Genomic DNA, 20499 nt, shown 5'->3' with positions numbered 1-20499 from the left:
AGACTTGGGGTTAGATTAGAGCTGACTGTCTTCACAGATTTGCATCCTTGCTGTGTGCTCCGAGTTGCCACAGTGTATTGGATAGGTGGGATGTTCTTGCCTCTGTGCTAAGTAAATTACACTCTAGAAGAATTAAGAGGGCTGTTATTTCATGGTGATTTTTTTTTTTAAAAGTCAGACACCCCAGAACTGAGCTAGAATTGTTGGACCAGTTTTCTTCCCTTTTCTTCTTGGCCTCCTTCATGTCAAGAACAACTGTTCTCCAGTTTTCAAGAAGGCTCTGTTGAAGTGGAAACATAAGTCTCCACTAAAGTATAAGGGTTTGTGAGGTCAAGGGAGTCATTACTTTATCTTTTACAACAAGGATGTATTTATATATTCTGAGTTTAAAAAATGCTTTTAAAGAAGGTGTGAGCAAAGATAAAAATTATTTCTTACAGCTAAAGAGAAGTAGTCTCTTCATCGTTATGCATGAGGGAATAACTCATTGACATTTATAAAAGAGCATCCTAACCCAAGATATCATGTGGTGGGAAATTTGATTGGAAGAATCTCTTCCACTAAGTTGTGCATGAGAATATTTGTTCCAGCTCCGAAGCTCAGCTCTGTTAGAGAAAGGTGGGAGGGTATTTGGCTGGCCTTGGGAAATGGTAACCTAACACTGGAAGCCCCTTGCTTTTGTTCTCCTGATTGTACTTGAGAAGATGAGATTTTATTTCCAGATTTCAAAACATGGACCAACTTGCGATAACAAATAACTCCCCGCCAAGATGATGAATTATGTTGCCTTTTAATTTAGAAACTGGCCCTCCAATCAGAAAGAGTAAGGGTGACTTTAAATAACCAGACTGATTTGCAGGACGGGGCAAAGTAGAGGGATCTGGTGGATCTCAGAGACTCTTTCTTGGCTGCCTAGAACCTCGTATTGAGGCGCCTTCGGAGGCTGCTCGCTCGTGTGTGCCTCTGACTAAATCCTTAAAATAACTGCTGTTGGAAGTCCTGTAAGTTTCAAAGTTTGTTGCTGGAGCAAGGAACGGGTGTGTTGGGTGTCTCACTCGGCTTGAAGTAAGGACCTGAAAGCTTAACAGCCAATAAAAAGAGAATTAGGGGAAGATGAATATTAATTTTAGGAAATAGCAAAGCTCAATTTTCTCATCCAAGTCCTTCCTTTCCTCCTCCTCCCATTTAGAATTGAAGAATTGCAATGGCTTTGACTTAAAAGGATGGGAAAGAGTAGTGATTTTCTTAAATCGGAGGAGACAAACATGGAATTTTTATAACATGTAATATTTGCTGGTATTTAAGTATACTTTGGTGGTATCTTGGCTGGCGTTCAGAGACTGTTGAAATCATCGTGATTGTGAAAAGTCGCTAAATGGAGCTGTTAAATTGTGCTTTGCAAATTACATTTAGCTACAAAGTATTGGTTCAGTCTAGGCCTCCTGAATGATAACACCTATTATATAGATGTTCTCTGTCCACATCCCACCTGAGGAGAAAAAAATCACATCAGGTTTGAATTACAGTTGAGGCAAATTTTATATCAGTAATATCTTTCATTATTGAGAGAGATATCGGCTGCTGACCTGCGTATGAAGCACTTGCCCCGTGGAAGGTGTGGCAAGCCAAGTGCCAGAAAAAAAAAAAGAAAAAGGAAATATTTGAATGGTAGACTATGTACTTGATGTATCCATTTTCTTCTGCATGAACCCAGTCATAATCCAAATTATATTTTTTAAACCCCCTTTTGTACTTACTGTTGCACCAGCCATAGTTTTTGAAATCTTAGACTCAGAGATGAAATACAGAACATCTTTTTCAGAGCTGGGACATAAACACCTTCAAAGTGCTGAGCTCTGAGATGTGCTTTACGTTTTAATTATTCATCCCCTGGGCTCCACTGTTTCTTTGGGAGCCACCAACTCCTCCTTTGTCTGGAGTCTCATCTGTTTTCTCCATCGTTGGAGGATAGGACTGGGAGCTCCCTGAGAACGGGTGCTGTCATGTTCACCCATGTAAACCCACTACTGAACACAGCGTTTGGCACTGAGTAGAAATGAAATAAAGGTTTGCTGACTGCCTGATGAAAGCGTAGACATTATCCTTGAATATGTAGTTAATTACACTTAGGTTACCCTTCCTGGGATCTTGCCCTCAAATGCTGCTTGCATAGTCTCTTTCTCTCTTGAAGAGACTTCATCCGGACATTGAACGCGGCCTTCCTTGAACCGGGGTCAGTGGAGCTTGCTCATGTCGGGGCAGCAGGTGGGAGGGCCTCAGTCAGCTGAGTGAAAGGAGGAAGATGAAGGCTAAGGTTTAAGTACAGCAATCCTCCAATATATCCTCTACTCTTGCGGGAAAGGAGATTAGGCCCATCACTACCATGCATGAATGGCAGCCTCGCTGCCTTCAGGATTTACTCGAAAACCCATAGCATGACCACCAAGGTTCTCTCGGAGTTCCAAACCTATATTCCAGACACAGCACCTAAACTCCAGAGTCCTCACTGGTTCATACCAATTACAGCCCTGGGGACAGGAGATTCTCCTCTCTCCTTCGACCTTTTGAGGCATCAGGGGCAGGCAGACCCACACATCGGGCCCAGATCTATTCTCCAGGCCTCTTTAGCTGTGTGACTGTTGTTAAATTACTTAATCTCTTTTTGGCGTCAGTTTCCCCATCTGAAAAATGGGGCGCATAATAACCTCCTTAGGGCTGCCCAAAGGAGGAGAGAGAATGTTCATGACTGACACACTGGAAAGATGAATGAGTCATGGTATTTTAACCTGCCTGGAGAGTTTCTATCTATCCTTCAAAACTTAGCTTAGGGGGTTTCTCTTCCCTGCGAAGACTTTCTTCACTCTCTTTGCTATCAAGATTCTGTCTCTGCTGTGACTCTTGTCAGAAGGCTTGTTTGTATTAGGTTGGTGCAAAAGTAATTGCGGTTTTTGCAGTAATGTTTAATGGCAAAAACCGCAATTACTTTTTGCACCCACCTAATACATCTGTTCACATGCCCACCACCTTTTCTAGGCTGTACACCCCCTTTTGAAGAGGGATGGTGGCTTTTGGTCTTTATCCTCTTGCCACCTGCTACCTCCTAATCCACAGAAGGTATTCCCCTGGTGTCTGACCAGTCAATAGATGCAAGACCATTTTGATGTTAAATCCTTTTTTTTTAAACCACATATTATATTATTCCATGTATATGAAATGTCCAGAATAGGCAACTCTATACAGACAGAAAGTAGATTAGTAGTTGCCAGGGTGTTAATGGGTATGAGGTTTCCTTTTGGGGTGATGAAAATGTTCTAAATTGATTGGAGTCATGGTTGCATTGTGAATGTCCTAAAAAACATTAAATTACGTATATGTAATCCTGTAATTTTTAATCTTATCTTTTTGATGATACAGTGGGTGCAATTGTGTGAGCTACGTGTGCATGATGAGAATCAGGTGGTTGTGGACCTTTGTCCTGGGATCCAAAGAGGAGAAGTAATAGAGAGAGATAATAATACCATTGACTTCACTTAGGCTGAAATGTGCTTTCTAAGGGGTTAAAAGTAAAGAATTGTGCTGGTGAAGCATGTGCTGTGCAATGGTCATCTGTTTTTGAGATTATCTTCCAAATAAGGCAAAACCAAGCTTCACTTAGGGATTGTTTGGAACACAAGACTGGAAGAGATTCTTTACTACTATAATCTGAAACCAGAAATTTGCATCTCATAAAATTACGAGAATTCTCAAAGCCACCAGCTCACTGGAGGGTCTCTGAGAGGTGCCTGGGAATACCATGAATCTGACAGGGCTCTTCTCAGAGGTTCGGAGTCAAGCAGAAGGCAGCTGGGGTGTGTTAAGAACAGTGTGGGATTTAAAATAGTGCCAGGCAACTTGCCCCTGCCATTAGCTGAATGACCTTGGGCAAGTCATTCATTTCATTGAGGTGTCCTCATGTATAAAATGGGACTATTCTTGACAGGCCCTAAGAGAGATTCTAGGAGGATTAAATGAGTCTAAGCACATGAAAGGGCGTTATAAACGTGGAAGTGTTACACAGATGAGTGGTTATACTATGCGTAGTAAACTATTTGTAATTATAGAGTGTAAAGCAGGCTGTGTGCTGAGAACGGGAGCTGACGGGAGCAGGGTGATCGCTGTAATCAACATTTAGGTATGTTATGTCCCCAAAATGTGATCAGGGAAACACTAACTTGTTGAGGTGAGCCATGAATGACAAAAAAGTGGGGGAGGGTGAGGAAGCGGTTGGGAGAGGATTTCATAGTAAAATAAATTCAGGAAAAGCAGCATCTTCCCTCTTATGCATTAAAATGTCCATTAGCATTTAAAGGCTCCAAGCTGTTTGTGTAGCTTTTTGTTAAACTCAGTGTTTCCCGTGCTATGGTGCCGCTTTGCCACATAACACTTGGTAACATACTCCCTTCTTTCTCAAGGAACTAGTGTTCCTTGGCCTCCTGGAAAACAACTTGCAAAGCAATAATCAGACAAGTACCTACGGGGCGTTTATCGTGCGCTACGCTAGCCTGACTGCTTTGCGTCTTTTAACTACTGTTTAAAGACCTCCCAGGAGTCACCGTTCTTCAGTCCAGTTTACAGATTAAGAACCCAAAGAAGACTATAGAGATGGGGTTAGGGTGAAAAGAACCATGAAGACATCTGGGCACTAGGAAGAAGCAAGAGGAAGAAATTGTCCTACCTGGTGAAAGCTGCCGTCAAGGAGGAGCTGTGGCCTTGGCCAGAGCTGCCAGGCTGAAGCAGAGATGGGTAGAGAAGAAATATGACAGCTTCTCTCTCTCTCCCACATGCGATCTGTTAGGTGTCTCCCATTGGCTGAACAAGCAGAAACCAGCCAGCCCATGAGGGAGCCCAATGATACAACATGCAGGGGTCACAGAGCAAGGAAGAAAGAATGGGTAATGATCTGGGAGTAGGATAAGAACAAAGGGACAGTGAATAACCAGAAAAAGAATCAACATTAATTAAGAGTCTATCATGTGCTTCGCTTGTTTCCCGGGTGTTAAGAATTCAGACATGCTACAGACCTAGCTCCTGCCCTTCAAAGAACCCATATTCTGGAAAGGAGAGTCCAGCTTGAACAAGTAAATGCAGCCAAGTGTTACAGAGTAACTGTATCTTAGAAATTAAGCTGATAGTCGTGATCCAAAATAGCAGATTTCTGGCAGCAAGACTATATTCTCTAGATCAAGGGTCAGCAGAGCCAGATAGTAAATACTTTAGATTTGTGCACCATAAGGTCTCTGTGGTAAATGCACCACTCTATAATCACACAACTGTGCCGTTGTAGTGTGAAAGCAGCCAAAGACAATATGTAAATGAATGGGCATGACTATGTTGTAATAAAACTTTATTTACAAAAACAGGTGTTGGGCTGAATTTGGCCCACAGTTTGCCAACCCTTGCAAACAGAAATCATCTTGAAGAAATACCTAAGAGATACCCAGAACAGGGATCTGTAGCACTGGTAACTCACGGTATGAAACCCCAGAACTCTCACTGGAATTAATATATTAGTCACGAGCAATTTGTTTATTGTCTTTTATGAGGAAAGAGAAGTAGGTTTGGATGTTAGAGATTGGGGAAAGGAGGATATTTGCCGTGGAAATGATTTTCAGCAGATGGTAGGTACGTTGGGAAAGGTGACTAAACTGGAGCCATCCTCCTCCTGTCTTACATCAGCTTACTCAGTACTAACCCTGTACAAAAAGGAAGTAAAACAGAGCATATCCGTATCATCAGCTTTCAATGATGTTCTTCCATGGTGCGCTGTGACAGCACATTAGAAGGTGCTGGAGTTTTTATATGACTGCTTTGCCGTGAGATTAAATAGTGGTTTCAGTTTCCAGTAGGTTTCATAAGTATTTCTTTCAGCTGTTAAACTACTTTTAGTAATGTGCACACTAGAAAAAGAAAGAAAGAAATACCCATTCTGAACAACTGGGTGTCATGACAGAAAACAGAGCAGATGGTTTTGTGGACATGGCACCAAGTGAACTTGAAGCTGGTTACAGTAGGAGGATATGTTTTAACGCAGAGGAGAGGGCTCTCACCAGGTCTTATAGTTGAAGGTTTTAAGAGATTATTATTTTACTTTGAATTGATTTTATTATTCACCAGAAACCAAAGGTGGCAAGCGAGAATCTCTACTAAAATAACTATACTTGCTAACTTTGGGCCTTTGTTGGGGTTTGGGGTATCAGAACAATGAAATAACAGGCACTGTGAGGCTTTTCCTCCTGTTCTATTCTCCTCTCCTAGCTGTATTTCAGAACATCTTATCTCAAGATAGTTGGCCAAAAGGAACCTGTGCCCGGAAGAACCTCATTTTTCCAAGGTGCCTCTTTATACTCAAGACACGATGATTTTCAAATTTCTTTTCAGGCAGACGCTCTAAAGAGAGCTATGCTGTTCAATATGGTAGCCACTAGTCACCTGTGGTGACTAAGCCCTTGCAGTGTGGCTTGTCCACTTCAAGAGATGCTATAAATGTAAAATACACACTATATTTTGAAAGCTTACTATAAAAAATAGTGTAAATATGTCACTAGTGATCTTCTCTTTTTCTTTTTTTTCTCTTTTTTTTTTTTTTGAGTCTCACACTGTCACCCAGGCTGGAGTGCAATGGCGCGATCTCAGCTCACGGCAACCTCTGCCTCTTGGATTTAAGTGATTCTCCTGCCTCAGCCTCCCAAGCAGCTGGGACTACAGGCATATGCCACAATGCCTGGCTAATTTTTTGTATTTTTATTAGAGACAGGGTTTCGCCACGTTAGCCAGGATGGTCTTGATCGCCTGACCTCATGATCCGCCTGCTTCAGCCTCCCAAAGTGCTGGGATTACAGGCGTAAGCCACCATGCCCTACCAGTAATCATTTCTATTGATCATATGTTAAAATAATATTTTGGATATACTGGTTACACAAAATAGCTTACTAAAGTTAATTTCACCTGTTTTCTGTTTACATTTTTAGTGTGTTAATTATAAGTTGGCTCACATTATGTTTCTATTGAATAATGCTACTCTAAAAGATTTTTGAAAAAAAGAATCCATGATGTATTTCCTTTGCCCAGTTTTGAGTAGACATCTACATTTTTAATCATGTTTGAATAAATTTTGTGTTAATAAGTAAAAAAATGTTAAACATGATAGGGAATGAAATAAGATGGTGATTATAACTGGAAGAAACGTTACATATGATTTGACAAAAATCTGAAGTTTAAAATCTGTGTTTAATAAAGCATGACAGTTCTAAAATAAATTATCTAAAATTATTATCCATAGGTTTATGCAATTTATGTCAAAAAATCTGGTAGCCTTGCAGCGCATTCCAGCTACACTTTCAAGGACCAGCATCATTAACCTTTATTGGTTTGGCTTTTCTGAATTTACAGCATCCTAACACAGGCCAAAGTACTCTATTTCTAATGCTGAGCTTCCTCTTGAACAGAACTATGTGCAAGAAGGGAAAGATCAGAAGCCTATGGCTTGAGGTTCCTTGATAGATCAATAAAGGAAGCGTCTCCAAAACCAATATTTTGATTTGACTCTTTAGTGCTCATAAAAGGAGTAGGGATGGAGGATGGGTGAAGAAGGAGATGGGCTGTTCTGATTACTGGCTCATTCTCGGGCAGATGCATTACGGAGTGGAGTAATAACTAAGTTGAAGATCAGTCCCATTCCTATGTAGGTTCCCTTTAAAAAGTCTTCTCGTACCCTCAAAGGAGAGATTCACCATTTTGAAGACCACTGATTTAAGATGAGTCACTGACAGAGGCAAGAGGCCTTTTCCCTTCTTTACTTGTTGAGCTGCCCCAGAAGCCCTGCGGTAAGATGAAGGAAAACAGTGCAACCTATAAAAATGCTCTTGACACAGATGTTAGCTCCCAGAAGTCAGTGCAGTTGCAGAGGTGGCTCAGCACTTAGAGCATGGTGGACAAACTCCTCAAGTGGTGAGATTATTTTGCTTTTTAAAGTCACTAAAATGAGATGACGGCCTAACCACATGACCCTTTGTCTACAAAAGGCCTGCCAGGCAGTGGCTACAGAGATGTTGGGCAGATAACCTTCTCCAGATTCCTTCAGACTTTTAGAAAGTGCCTTTGGGTCAGAGTCTACGGTGAACTAATGACATGACTGCTCTTACTCTTTGGAAGAAGGCTCAGATGTCTATTGCAGCATTGTTTGTAGGCAGTTACATTTGTCAGCACTCTCAAAGGTCTAGGAGGGATACCAAGGAATTGGGACACTGATTCTGTGCCCTACAGGATATATTCTAGTTGTGGATTGGAGAGACACCACTTTTCCTCCCCAGAGCAACCAAGCATGCATCTCCACAGAAAATATAACCCTTCCCAGCTGTTCCCTTCTTTCTCATTGTTGCGTAAAATAGATATAACATAAAATTTATTATTTTAACCATTTTTAAGTGCACAATTCAGTGGCATTAAGTACATTCACAATATTGTGTAACTGTCATCACTATTTCTAGAACTTTTTCATCATTCCAAACAGAAACTTTGTACGCATTAAGCAATAGCTCTTCATTCCTTCCAACCCTCCTAAACCCCCTGCACCTAGCAACCTCTATTCTATTTTCTGTCTCTATGAATCACCCTGTTTTGCGAGTCCACTTTTAAATGCCTCGTATAAGTGGAATCACAATATTTATCATATACACATACACACACCCCCCAAATTTTATATGTTCATCTATTGAGGAACTGGTGGGTTGTTTCTACCTTTTGTCTATTTTGTGATAATTCTACAATCAACATTGGTATGTAAATATCTGTTTTTGAGTCCTTGTTTTTAATTCTTTGGAGTATATACCTAGGAGTGGAATTATCACATGGCAATTCTGTATATAACTTTTTAAGGAAGTCTTTCATCATGGCTGCACCATTTTACATTCCCACCTACAATGCACAGGGGTTCCTATTTCTCCACATCCTTGCCGACACTTGGGATTTTTTTGTTTTCATTTTTATAATAGTCATCCTAGTGGGTGTGAAGTAGTGTCTCACTGTGGTTTTGCTTCTCATTTCCCTAATGAAGAGCATTTTTTAAGATGCCATTTATATATATTCCTTGGAGAATCATCAACGTCCTTTGCCATTTTTAAGTGGGTTTGTCTTTTTGTTACTGAGTTGCAGGAGTTCTTTATGTATTCTAGTTATTAATCCCTTATCAGGTATATGCTTTGCAAATATTTTCCCACTCTCCGAGACTGTCTTTTCACTTTATTGATAGTGTCCTTTAATGCACAAAAGCTTTTAATTTTAATGAAGTCCAATTATCTATTTTTTGTTGTTTCCATATGTGCTTTTGGTATCATGGTTAAAAAACCATTGTAGAGACCAGGCACAGTGGCTCACGCCTGTAATCCCAGCATTTTGGGAGGCTGAGGTGGGCGGATCACCTGAGGTTGGGAGTTCAAGACCAGCTTGAACACCATGGAGAAACCCCATCTCTACTAAAAATACAAAAAAATTAGCCGGGCGTGGTGGCACGTGTCTGTAATCCCAGCTACTGGGGAGGCTGAGGTAGGAGAATTGCTTGAACCCAGGAGGTGGAGGTTGTGGTGAGCTGAGATCATGCTTGGCACTCCAGCCTGGGCAACAAGAACGAAACTCTGTCTCAAAAAGAAAAAAAAAGAAAAAAACAGAAACGTGAATGGCTGACTATAGCATAAAGGGTTAACCCATGTGCCGGGGAAGTAAGTTAAGGTAGTTCAGGTCCCATAGAATAACACCTCATATGTGCTAACAACTTTACCTACATGTCAATCTGGCCATGAAGTCTCACCTGTTGCATAATCCCTGTCTAGTGTGACATTTAAATTTGGCTGAGATGAACTCTACGGCAATAAGCTGCAAAATTCTCAAGATAAAAAGTGGCTCCTGGTGGTGGCTTAAGAATTCAGTGACCGTTTGGGACAACCTTGGAGGTGGAGCTGGCTTTCTTCCCACTGAGTTCATCTGTTACTCAGAGTGATGGCAGTGTTTGGTTATAGTTTAGCTTTGTGATGTTTTTTTCTTGAGTGATGAAGCAATAGTAAGGGCAAAAACTGATAGTAACATTTTGATACATATTTTTATATTTGTGTATGCCTCTATTTTAAGTGGTTTGCTTTTGGAAACAGCTGGTTCAAACCCTTGGTTTTGCGTTTGAAATATTCTTTGTTTGCATCCATGCACTGATATATTTTTCCCACATTTACTTTTTTTTTAAGTTCTCCAGTGATGTTTTTGTTGCCTATCCTGGGAAGATCTGTGTTTCCATTTATCAAAACAAATGGCAAGCTGGGGACCATTTAAAGTAGTTTTTTTTTTTAGTTAATAAAGTCAAGCCAATCTCCTTGTTCTGTTATGTTAAAAGTACATTATCTTTTTATTGCCAGTTCTGTATGGCTAGGTCTGTTTTCTGTCTCAGCAATCTCAGGGCTGCCCCACTTGCTTACTGTGTAGAGAATTACAAAATCATTAAGGGTGGGGCAGTACCAGCTGACTTACAGTACAAACCATTTCTCAAAATAACCACAACAGTGCAATACTGATGTGTAATTTACGTCACAGTTTGTTTTTATGAAATAGTTTGTGGCATTTTCATTTCTATTCCGGATGGAATCTTGTTCTCTTTCCCTTTTAATCAGGCATTTAATTTATTTTTATTATTAATATTTTCCACTCCTTGTTTTGGCATGTCTCCAATTTAATAGCTTTGATGAGGAGGGGAGACACAGACACACACACACACACACACACACACACACACACAAAAAAAAAAAAACTGATCTTCTCTGACTCCGTCTCTTCAACATCAGTTTAACTGCAAATGTGTTTTCCCCTTTGATGTGTACTAACTTTGGGTACTAAGTTTACTGCCTTAAGAGAGATTGAAAAATACGGCAGGACACAGTACACATTTACATAGAGCTGTAACCACGAATTGATAAAGTTGATGTACAACTTTGGAATTTTAAACACTTTCAACCAATTCAAGCTATTTAGTCATATGCTCTGCTGCATTTTCCTTTTACAAATGTCTTTCTGTATAATGTCCTGTAATTAGAACAGGAAATCATTGAGTAACTGCAAGATGAATAAGAGCACTTAGACTGAAAGGAAAATTACCTTCCGAGAAATTATATTCTTTTTTTTTTTTTTCTTCATGTTACAATGTTGGTAATGATAGTAACAGCTGTAGCTACTCTTATCTGTAGAATTTTCATGCTTAGGTTTTCTGGAATAAAAATTTCATTTTCAGTAATAATCAAAAATGCATGGACAGAAAATAGGAAATGCCTAATTATGACAAATATTCAGTGTCACAACAGAGCAGCAATTAAATGGAAACTTCAATGTAATTGTCAATAGCAGTAAGAATTGGAATACGGCCAGGTATATAAAGTTGATGCTTCGCCGTTGGTTGGTTGCTAGGAGCACAGTGAAAAGTGTAAAGCTTTGAGAAAAGAATGTCTAATGTAATAAAGTAACAGGAGGAAGCATAAATCATTGTGAGAACCTCACATATTGACATTATTTTGCTTAAATTGTTTCAAAACTAGACATCAAGTTTTATAACATGAGCACATTCATATTTGCTTTAAAAAAAAAAAAGGAGAAAGAAAATTGTATGCTGTCTTTGAAGCACAAGGGACATTGTGTCTCAAACTTAGCCTTCATACATATTTGGAATCTTTTAAGTGAAAATCTTTAAATGTTTGTTTCTATTGGCATCCAAATGCATTTGCCCTAATACGATTAAGAGAACTAAAGGGCAAAATACTTGGCAGATTTTTCAGTTGAGGTAATTAGGTGCAGGAAGGAACATGCATATTTTTTCCACTAGGCTCTATAAAATCCTGGGGCGAAGGTTTTTTTAAAAGATTTTTTTTTTAAGAAAACTTACTGATGTTAGAAGTAGATTATAGTGGTTTTCAGTAAGCATATTAGTGTGATGTTTCCGAAACAAGCCTCCCCTCACCCCAAGCATGAAAAAGAAAGTTACATTTCTAAATTGTTGTGTAAGAGATAAAAGCAGATTTCTCCTCTGGAATTTATGTTTTCAGACTCTGTGCATTTGGCCGCCATTATCTATTTTCAAAAAATAGCATTATGGATATTTGAAAGTCAATGCTGCATTAATTCATTGTGTTTGCTATTTCATGCATCTCTCTTTGTACAAAGACAACTTGAGCAACGTGCTATTCAGAATGAAGGCCTGCTCTTACCCTTTCTCCCGGACCCCTTCCCCACCCCCAGCCCAACTCTGAGGATTAAAGCAATGGTATACAGTTACTGTTTGAAAAGCTTGGGTGGAGTCTCAAGTTATAATTACAGTTTCTCTGTGGAATTCTGTTTCGGACTTTGAAATATATAAATAAGTAAAAAATTGACATTGAGAGAGGTTAACAAAACGTGTAATTATGATATAAGCACAGGATTAGAGTCATTTTGGTTGAGCATTACAAGCAGTGTACTTTAGGTATTAACTTTTAATAGGCAAAGTTCTTTTTATTGAAGTTGAAATGAGGTTTAATAATGTTGGGTCTCTTATTCCCTATGAATGTTTCATTTTAAAATAGGCACTCACTTGTTTTTTTTTGGTATGGGAGAAACTGAGGAATGGGATGACATTTTAATAGAATATCATAATTATGGTTTAAAATTTCAGTCTTGGGTACTAACAATTTATTACAGATCATTTTCTGTTGACTGAAATCAAGTAATATATGTATAACCCAACCAGCTACATCCAACTAGAGTGTGTTAGAAGAATACTACTAGGGTAGTACTTTGATTTCTTTTTCTCTGTGAGTGTGGTTGAAAGAAAATCTTTGTTCCAGGAACACTTTGTTTGTCTTTTACAAAACAAATGTGCAATTTATTCATTCTTAGATTTATCTGCTTTCCCTATTATGAATTGGAAGGGGGAAAATATCTTACACAGCATTTATTGGCAGCCCTTGTTTCGTGGGTAACTTTGCACAGGAGTGTTTACTTATGTGTATATGAACTGCGTGAGCAAGAAAAAAGTATCTGAGGAATTTAAATAATTCTTGAAAGGACTGCTTGGCTTTATTTGTTTCCTGGTGTACTAGGGCAAAATACAATATGCCAGCCGTTGAACACTTTAATATTTTTATAGCTGTATCAGAAGGAAGTTAATTTAATGCAAAGGCTTAGGAAGCAGTTTTAGAATCATAGAATTTTAGATCTGGAAAGCTCTCCCCAAACTCAAAATTTTATACCCTGTTATACACACCTTTCATGTAATGTTGACCATATTTTGTCTTGAGGGGAAAAAAAATGTTTTCTCCAATAAAATAAACTACAAAGAAGAGACCTGGACGTGGGATGTTTTTACTCAGTGAAACTTCAACCTAGCTTCAACTTTGGCTTTTCCGGATCCCACTTTGACTCTGTATTTTTCCCTTTTACTTTTCACTTAGAATGCTTTGTAAACTTTCCTAGGAGTCCTCAAGGTCTCGTGGGCTTTCTCCAGTTTGGTAAATATTAAAGGCAACTCCTCTGGGGACGTCTAAGTGCAAGGTTGGAAATCTGCCTCTGTCCAAACAATGCCAAAATTCTGATCCAAATGGGCGGTTCTGTTCGTAAGCAACAAAGTTATCATTTTTTGTTTTGGCCCCACCAAGCATTGCCACATTAGACCAAGCCCCAGCTATGCCTGTAGCCTCTTAGTGTGTGGAAGGAGGTTGATGAAAGGTAGGGGTTCTAGGCTGGCAACACATAGAGTTGGGACTATTTCCTGTCACATGCATAGAAAGTAGAAAGTTAAGGTATATGAATGATATATCAATAATGTTAAATTATTACAGTGGGAATTGCAGTGTTCCAAAATAATAAATAACAAGCTAACAGAATTTTGGCTTCCAACTGGCTGAATTCTACAGTCTTCCACCAAACAGAAGTTTTACATTTGACTTGATCAGAGGCCACCATCCTCATCCCTAATAGTGTAAACCAGTTAAATCTCTGTTATTATTATTACTACTATTATTTGAGACATTTTATCCTAATGAAAAGTCTATCAAACTTGGAGTTCAAAGATTGAGTTATAAATCCCAGCTACTCGGGAGGCAGAGGTAGGAGGATTGCTTGGGCCCAGGAATTTGAGTCCAGCCTGAGGAACAGAGAGAGGCCCATCTCAAAAAAAAAAAAAAAGAAGAGAGGGAGAAAGAGAAGAGAAAAGAAAGGAAAAGAAAGAAAGAAAGAAAAAGGATTGGGTGGTTATAGTCTCAAATTGGGGAATATTAACAAGTAGTAATGGCACTAATAGGGTTGTTGCGAGGAACAAAAGAGATGTGAAAATGCTGTATAAAAAACCTTTGTAAATTTTAGTGTTTTATTATCAGCACTGGAGATAGCATTAATACTTGCTTTCTAAACGGGAAAACAGTCTCTCCGTTTCTCATATTTTTAGTTAAGAGGGATTTTAAAATTTGCTGTCTTCTGTGATATCTATAACAATCCTGAAAAAGTGGCAGAGAGAAGAGAATTTGGTTCTTTGTTCTATGTACTGGGGGATTAGGAGAGAAATAAGAATTTTTTAAAACTCTGACAACTTTAAATATATATATATTTAATATATATGTATATATATTTATATATAAATAGATATATAAATATATATACATATATATTAAATATATATATTTAAATATATAAATATATATATATTTGTGAGATATATATATATCTCTGTCACAAAACCCAAACTAACTACCTTACTTTAAGTCTTTGCAAAAAAGTAAACTCAGAGTTACTGGTTTCAAAGTTTAGTGTGCATGAGCTACTTGGGATGCTTGTTGTAAAGGTAAATTCCTAGACCCCAGCCTTGGAGATGCTGAACCACTGGTTCTCGACAGCACAGTATCTGTTTCTGATGCAGACATTCCCAGGACCACTATTAGCAACACTGTCTCCAGAACGCACAGACAGTTGTAGGAGTTGAGAGTAGGGGGAACTTGCTGCTTTTCTTCCAACAGAAAGAGAAGGATTCATGACTTGGCTAGTGTTTTGGGTACTGTGTGACCTAAATGTTTTGAGCTAGGATGAGGTGGAGAGAAAAAAAAAGAGGTCATTTCTAGGCACAGAAGATTGCCAGGGAGCTGACTCCATCCACAACAGAGAATTGGGAAGCAGTTAGAGATGGCATCATCATGAAGAATGGTTAGAGAAAAAAACAAAATGAGAATGAAAGGATATGAAGGAAGTAAAGTGGTCCCAAGAGTCCAGGTGGCATCTTCCGTGAAACTTACTCCGAAACTGTTCATTTATTTTCCTTCAACCTGAGAGCACACACGTTTTTCTCCATTTTATTTCAAGAATACTTGGAGAAACTGATGCACCTTTACCCCCATCGTAGAAAGCTAGTTGCACAACCAAGATAGAATTTTGGAATCAACAGGTATTTTCAGGCACAGTATTTACTATATATAGGAGAGGGTATTAAGTGCTACGAGCTCGCTATGAGGGGTAGCCCTGGCAGTTCATGGTTATATGCCTCTCTCTCATTAACAATGTCTTAGACAAATCGAGTAGAATACAAATCGAGTGTAATAATACAATTGACACGTTGGGGGCTGCTTCTTGAAATAGCGCTTAAAAACTCTGGAGAACTGACAGCATTTGAATATTTTTGCTAAAACTTTTTGTGCTTTAGCTGTATAAAAACACAGTTTTGAACCCAAAGTTTGAACTTAGCGTCTTGGTCTGCTGTGAAAATCTCAGATGGGCATGTCTTGGGACATATATCAGCATCTCAAAACTAGTTTGCATTTGGGGACTTGCCTTTAAGGTAAACATATTTCCTCCTAATTAAGTGTGCCAGCTGACAAAGCAGCTATCCACAGACCAGGCAGGAGTTGAAGAGGTGTACACTGTTAAAAGATGTCATCTTGTAAGCAGCTAAACATCTCCATCCGTGGAAAAGCCGCCAGCCTGAGGAACTAAGTGAGCATAATTAGAAATACATCTGGGTATTGGCCTCCTATCTGAAAAGGTCACATGCACACCTTCCATGGGTACTGGTTATGTTCCATCATTATGTTTCGTCCTTGCTCATTCGTCTCCCACTGGTTACCAGATGGCCATGATAACGTCGGTATCCTTAACAACTGTCTAGTGCAATTCCCTGCAGCATGGTAAGGGCTTGAAATATTGAGTGTTTTCCCTTTGGAGAAGCAAGTGACATATCTGGGAATTGCTTACAACCACTCTGATGGGGTGGTTGCAGAGTGATGGCAAACTGGGTCAGGGAGCCTAAATTCAGCTTGATGTTGTACAGGTGGAGGCCACCAAAGCACAGTGTTTGCCATTTCTCAAGCTTAAGATGAAAGAAGGCTTCATCCATGCAGAATCTGGTGTTTACAAATTAGCACAAAATAAAGTGAGGTATAAATAAGTGTTAAGATCATTGTAAGAGGAAGCTTCGCTAAATTTGCTGAAATGTTCCCCTGAGTTAAGGTGGTTTTGATAGAACTCTCTCACAAGGATGCTTAGGGAGTCCTCCCAGCATGGTTCTCTGAGGTGTGCCAAGTTACCAGATGGATTTGAGGAACATTAAAAGAGAAGGGGTATGGGTGTGGGGAGGATGGAGAAGGTGGGTGTATCAATCAAGTTGGGCTAGATCATGCTGCAATAACAAATGACCCCCGAATCACCATTGCTTTAGAACAACAAAGGTTTATTTTCTGCTTATGTTATATGTCTCTTCTGGATCAACCAGGGGTTCTGCTTCATGTTAATTTTACTCCAAGACCCATACTGGCAGAGTTGCCACTATCTGGAACATCATAGATGGTCACATCAAAGACGAAGGAAGATTGTGGTCAGTGGCACACTGGGTCTTAAAGCAATCACCCACTTCTGTCATATCTCATTGGCCAAGGGAAGTCAGAAGGCCATTGGCCTCCAAGAGAGTGAGGCACACAGGCTTTCCACAGGCCCAAAAGGAGAACAGGAAATAGCTGCTAAACAGCACTCATGACCCCAGAGCAGATGGTGATGCATTTTAGACCCATGGACATCTTTGGGGCCAGATGACCTATTGAGAGGCTTCAAGCATTGAAAAGATGATACAGATGCTTGTCAACTTTCTATGGGGTTACATCCCAACAAACCAATTGCGAGCTGAAAATATCAGGCCGAAAAGGCATTGAATACACCCAACCTACTGAACACATAGCCTTCCTAGCCTACCTTAAATGTGCTTGGAACATTTACTGTAGCCTACAGTTGGGCAAAATCATCTGGCAACACAGTATACTGTAGAGTACCAGTGTTCACCCTCTTGATCTCGTGGCTGACTGGGAGCTGCTGCCCACTGCCCCTGTGGAGCCTTACAAGAAGAGTGTCCTACTGCATATCCACAGCCCAGGAAAAGATGAAAATTCAAAATACAAAGTATGCTTTCTACTGAATGCATGTTGCTTTTGTACGATAATAAAGTCATGGAATCTTACGTGGAACCATCATTCAGTTGAGGATCATCTGTATAATCCAATATAAGAGCAATTCCAAACTAGAAATAAATATAAAGAAGCCCAGCAAAGTTCTGCCTTTTCCTATGATGATGACGACTTTAATGTTTCAAAAAATGAAGATTCTTTCAAAACAGTTTTTGGGTCTTGCTGCTTGCTGATGACACAGATATTGCTTACTGTGTCTAGAGGGCCAGCCTACTCTTTTCTTTTCTCTATAAGAAGGTCCACTGTGCAGGTAGCCTGAAGCATATTCTGTGGGGCTGGATGGGTGAGGTGGGGCCGGGAGGATGCTGGCATCCCCCAGACTGTAACAAGGATGAGAGTCTTTTTAGTCCCAAACCAGAAGTGATTATTGAAATTATACCATGGCCATGAAAGTTCTTTGTCAGAGGGAAGAGGGTAATGGAAGTGTTTTCTCGTTTGTCTAGGGGAGGACGAGGAAGAAACGAACGTGATAGTTCTCAGCTACCCCCAGTACTGCCGGTACCGCTCGATGCTGAAACGCATCCAGGATAAGCCATCTTCCATTCTAACGGACCAGTTTGCATTGGCCCTGGGGGGCATTGCAGTGGTCAGCAGGAACCCTCAGATCCTGTACTGTCGGGACACCTTTGACCACCCGACTCTCATAGAAAACGAGAGTATATGCGATGAGTTTGGTGAGTGTTTTTTTTTTTCCTACCTGATACTTGTGCGTGTGTGCCTAGTTGTTTTCAGTTCTTCTGAAGAGCGGTGATGGGGAACGGGGCTCACTTTCACAAGCCCCATGTGCTGCCCCATCCCTCCCATCCCCCACATTATTGCGGCATCAGGTGTCATTGCCTCCTTCACAGCCTCTGTTTACCATGAGTAAGAGATGATTATTTAGAATTTGTTGTTCAGTGTAGTCTGAAGTTGCTTGGTCGACCTTGAAATTGGACTTTAGGACAGGAAGCTTTCATGTGAGTCCTTTCTCAAAAGGCTTTGTCTATTCACGTGCTTTTTTGTTTAACCAGTCACTCTCTTTTCATTGTTATAAGGTATTATCAAATGCACCAATGGTAAACGGTGGATAGATAAATAGATACAAAGAAAACAATTTCAGTACTGTATGGTGGATAGATAGAGAACCACTTGAGTCCTGTACAGTAGATAGACACATAGAGAGATGGTAGATAGAGAGATAGATAGATAGAGAGATAGATAGATAAAGATAGATAGATAGATGATTGGTAATAGATCTCCATGTCCTGAATATTTTCATATACTCATACACACACACACACACACACACACACACACGCGTGCACACACATTGTGTCCACCAAAGATGGATACATGCACACATATCTTAATCCACATCTCTGCCTAGCTAACCGATCACGTGTCTCTACATGTAGACAGAGCGGGAGGAGACGAAGATATCACATCACCAGTTGGGGAAGCCTTATGTGATGCAGTAGATGGCGAGATGCAAGCCAAGATCGTCGTTCTCTTACATTATCACTTTCTCATCTGTTTGTTGAAGAGATTGGATCATATCAGTGGTTTTCAGCGGGCTGGGCAGGGATGTCAGAATACCCTGGGGTAGCCTTAGCAAACTGCTTGTGTTCCTGGGAATTTCTATACTTAGAGGCGTGAACACTACAGCTCTCACCCTACCCCTTCTCTGGAATCACTACCACAGAGTGACTGCTGGGATGGCTGAGCCCTGCTGAATCCCTCATGGCTACCTGGGTGAAGAAGAGGTTGAGACCCTTAGCCTGGAGAGAGCATAGGGTCCCTTTGAACTGAAGCATTCCTTGATTTTGTCGGCTGACGTTTTTCCGAGAATCCCTAGTTGGCAGATTATCCAGATTCAGGTTACTCTGCTTATCTTTTGCAGATCTTGGTATGGTTTCAGGAGTCCACTGTGGCCTCTTAAATTTGATTCTTCATGATTTCAACAGGCCTGGTGCTGCTGCTGGAGAAATTTTGCAAGTAGATATGTGAACAGAGTCGAGGCGAGGATGAGGAGATGGCATATGATGATCAAGAAGGAAAGGAAGAGAGGAAGGGGAACCAAATGATCTAAGTCCGTTAGATTTTAAGAGCCATGACACTTTTTTCCCTCTAAATTGTTTTTTTGGGTATCTTTCACAACTCTGGCTTATCAAATGACTGTCATTCTGTAAGAGGGCAAAACTATTAGTATTTATTTTTTTCGTCTTCAAAGAAATTGATTTATTGTTATATTTTTAGTATCCAGATATCCTTTGACTTCAAGTAGATACATGTAGGCAATACATTTTTTACAATGCCCTCTCTTTTCAGATCAGCATTTACATATCTTCCCTGTTCAATACCTGTGTTTGAGTTTTTCTTCCACGTGCCCGGCTCCCAAACGTTGCTTCCTACTTGCCGCTCAAGAGGTCTCTAAATTCCTGACACAGAATAAAACCGAAAGCATGTGTTCCCTCATTTAAGAGTGTTCAAAATTAGAGTTTCACAATGTAATATGAGGAAAAAAATGTTTTAACCTTTTTGGCTAATTTAAGAATTATTAGTCATTGAGTTTCAAAGCTGTTGCATCTAGAATTGGTAATAGAAAGAAGTTCCAATTTAACAGTGATCACAATGGTTGAGAGTTACTAAATTAGTTTTAAATGTTCTCACAAACACAAGCGTCTGACTTTTGAATGTTTTCCTGAACTTTCTTCTGGTATAGCTAATTTTAATGCTGTTTTTCTTCTCCAGCCTCTTAAAGTGGAAGCTTTCTTTTGGAATAAAGGTACCTTTAGAGACCTTCTAGATGGCTAGTTTAATAATTAGAGTATTAGACCTTTTTTAGTTGTTTGTACTTCAAATAGTTTGTACTTCTTACAGTCTTTCATGTTAGTAAGTGGACCAACAAGCTTATTTTGAGCAGATTTGAGCAGCTTCACTAACATCCCTCCCCACCGTCCCACTTTCAGTCACAACCTAAATTTCCAAA

General features: G+C 39.8%; 1 protein-coding gene across 1 annotated transcript in view; it reads left to right on the top strand.

Moving 5' to 3' along the window:
* Positions 1 to 20499, top strand: part of ARID5B (AT-rich interaction domain 5B) — a 192379-nt gene that overhangs the window by 78633 nt on the left and 93247 nt on the right. Inside the window, exon 4 of the mRNA XM_025396594.1 lies at positions 17975 to 18205. Coding sequence (XP_025252379.1) covers positions 17975 to 18205 — 231 coding nt within the window. The remainder of the gene's footprint in view (positions 1 to 17974; positions 18206 to 20499) is intronic.

This window comes from Theropithecus gelada, chromosome 9 (assembly GCF_003255815.1).
Source record: "Theropithecus gelada isolate Dixy chromosome 9, Tgel_1.0, whole genome shotgun sequence".
NCBI classification, from domain to species: Eukaryota; Metazoa; Chordata; class Mammalia; order Primates; family Cercopithecidae; genus Theropithecus; species Theropithecus gelada.
The sequence above is the reverse complement of the archived record's forward strand: the minus strand, read 5'-3'. Positions and strand labels throughout refer to the sequence as shown.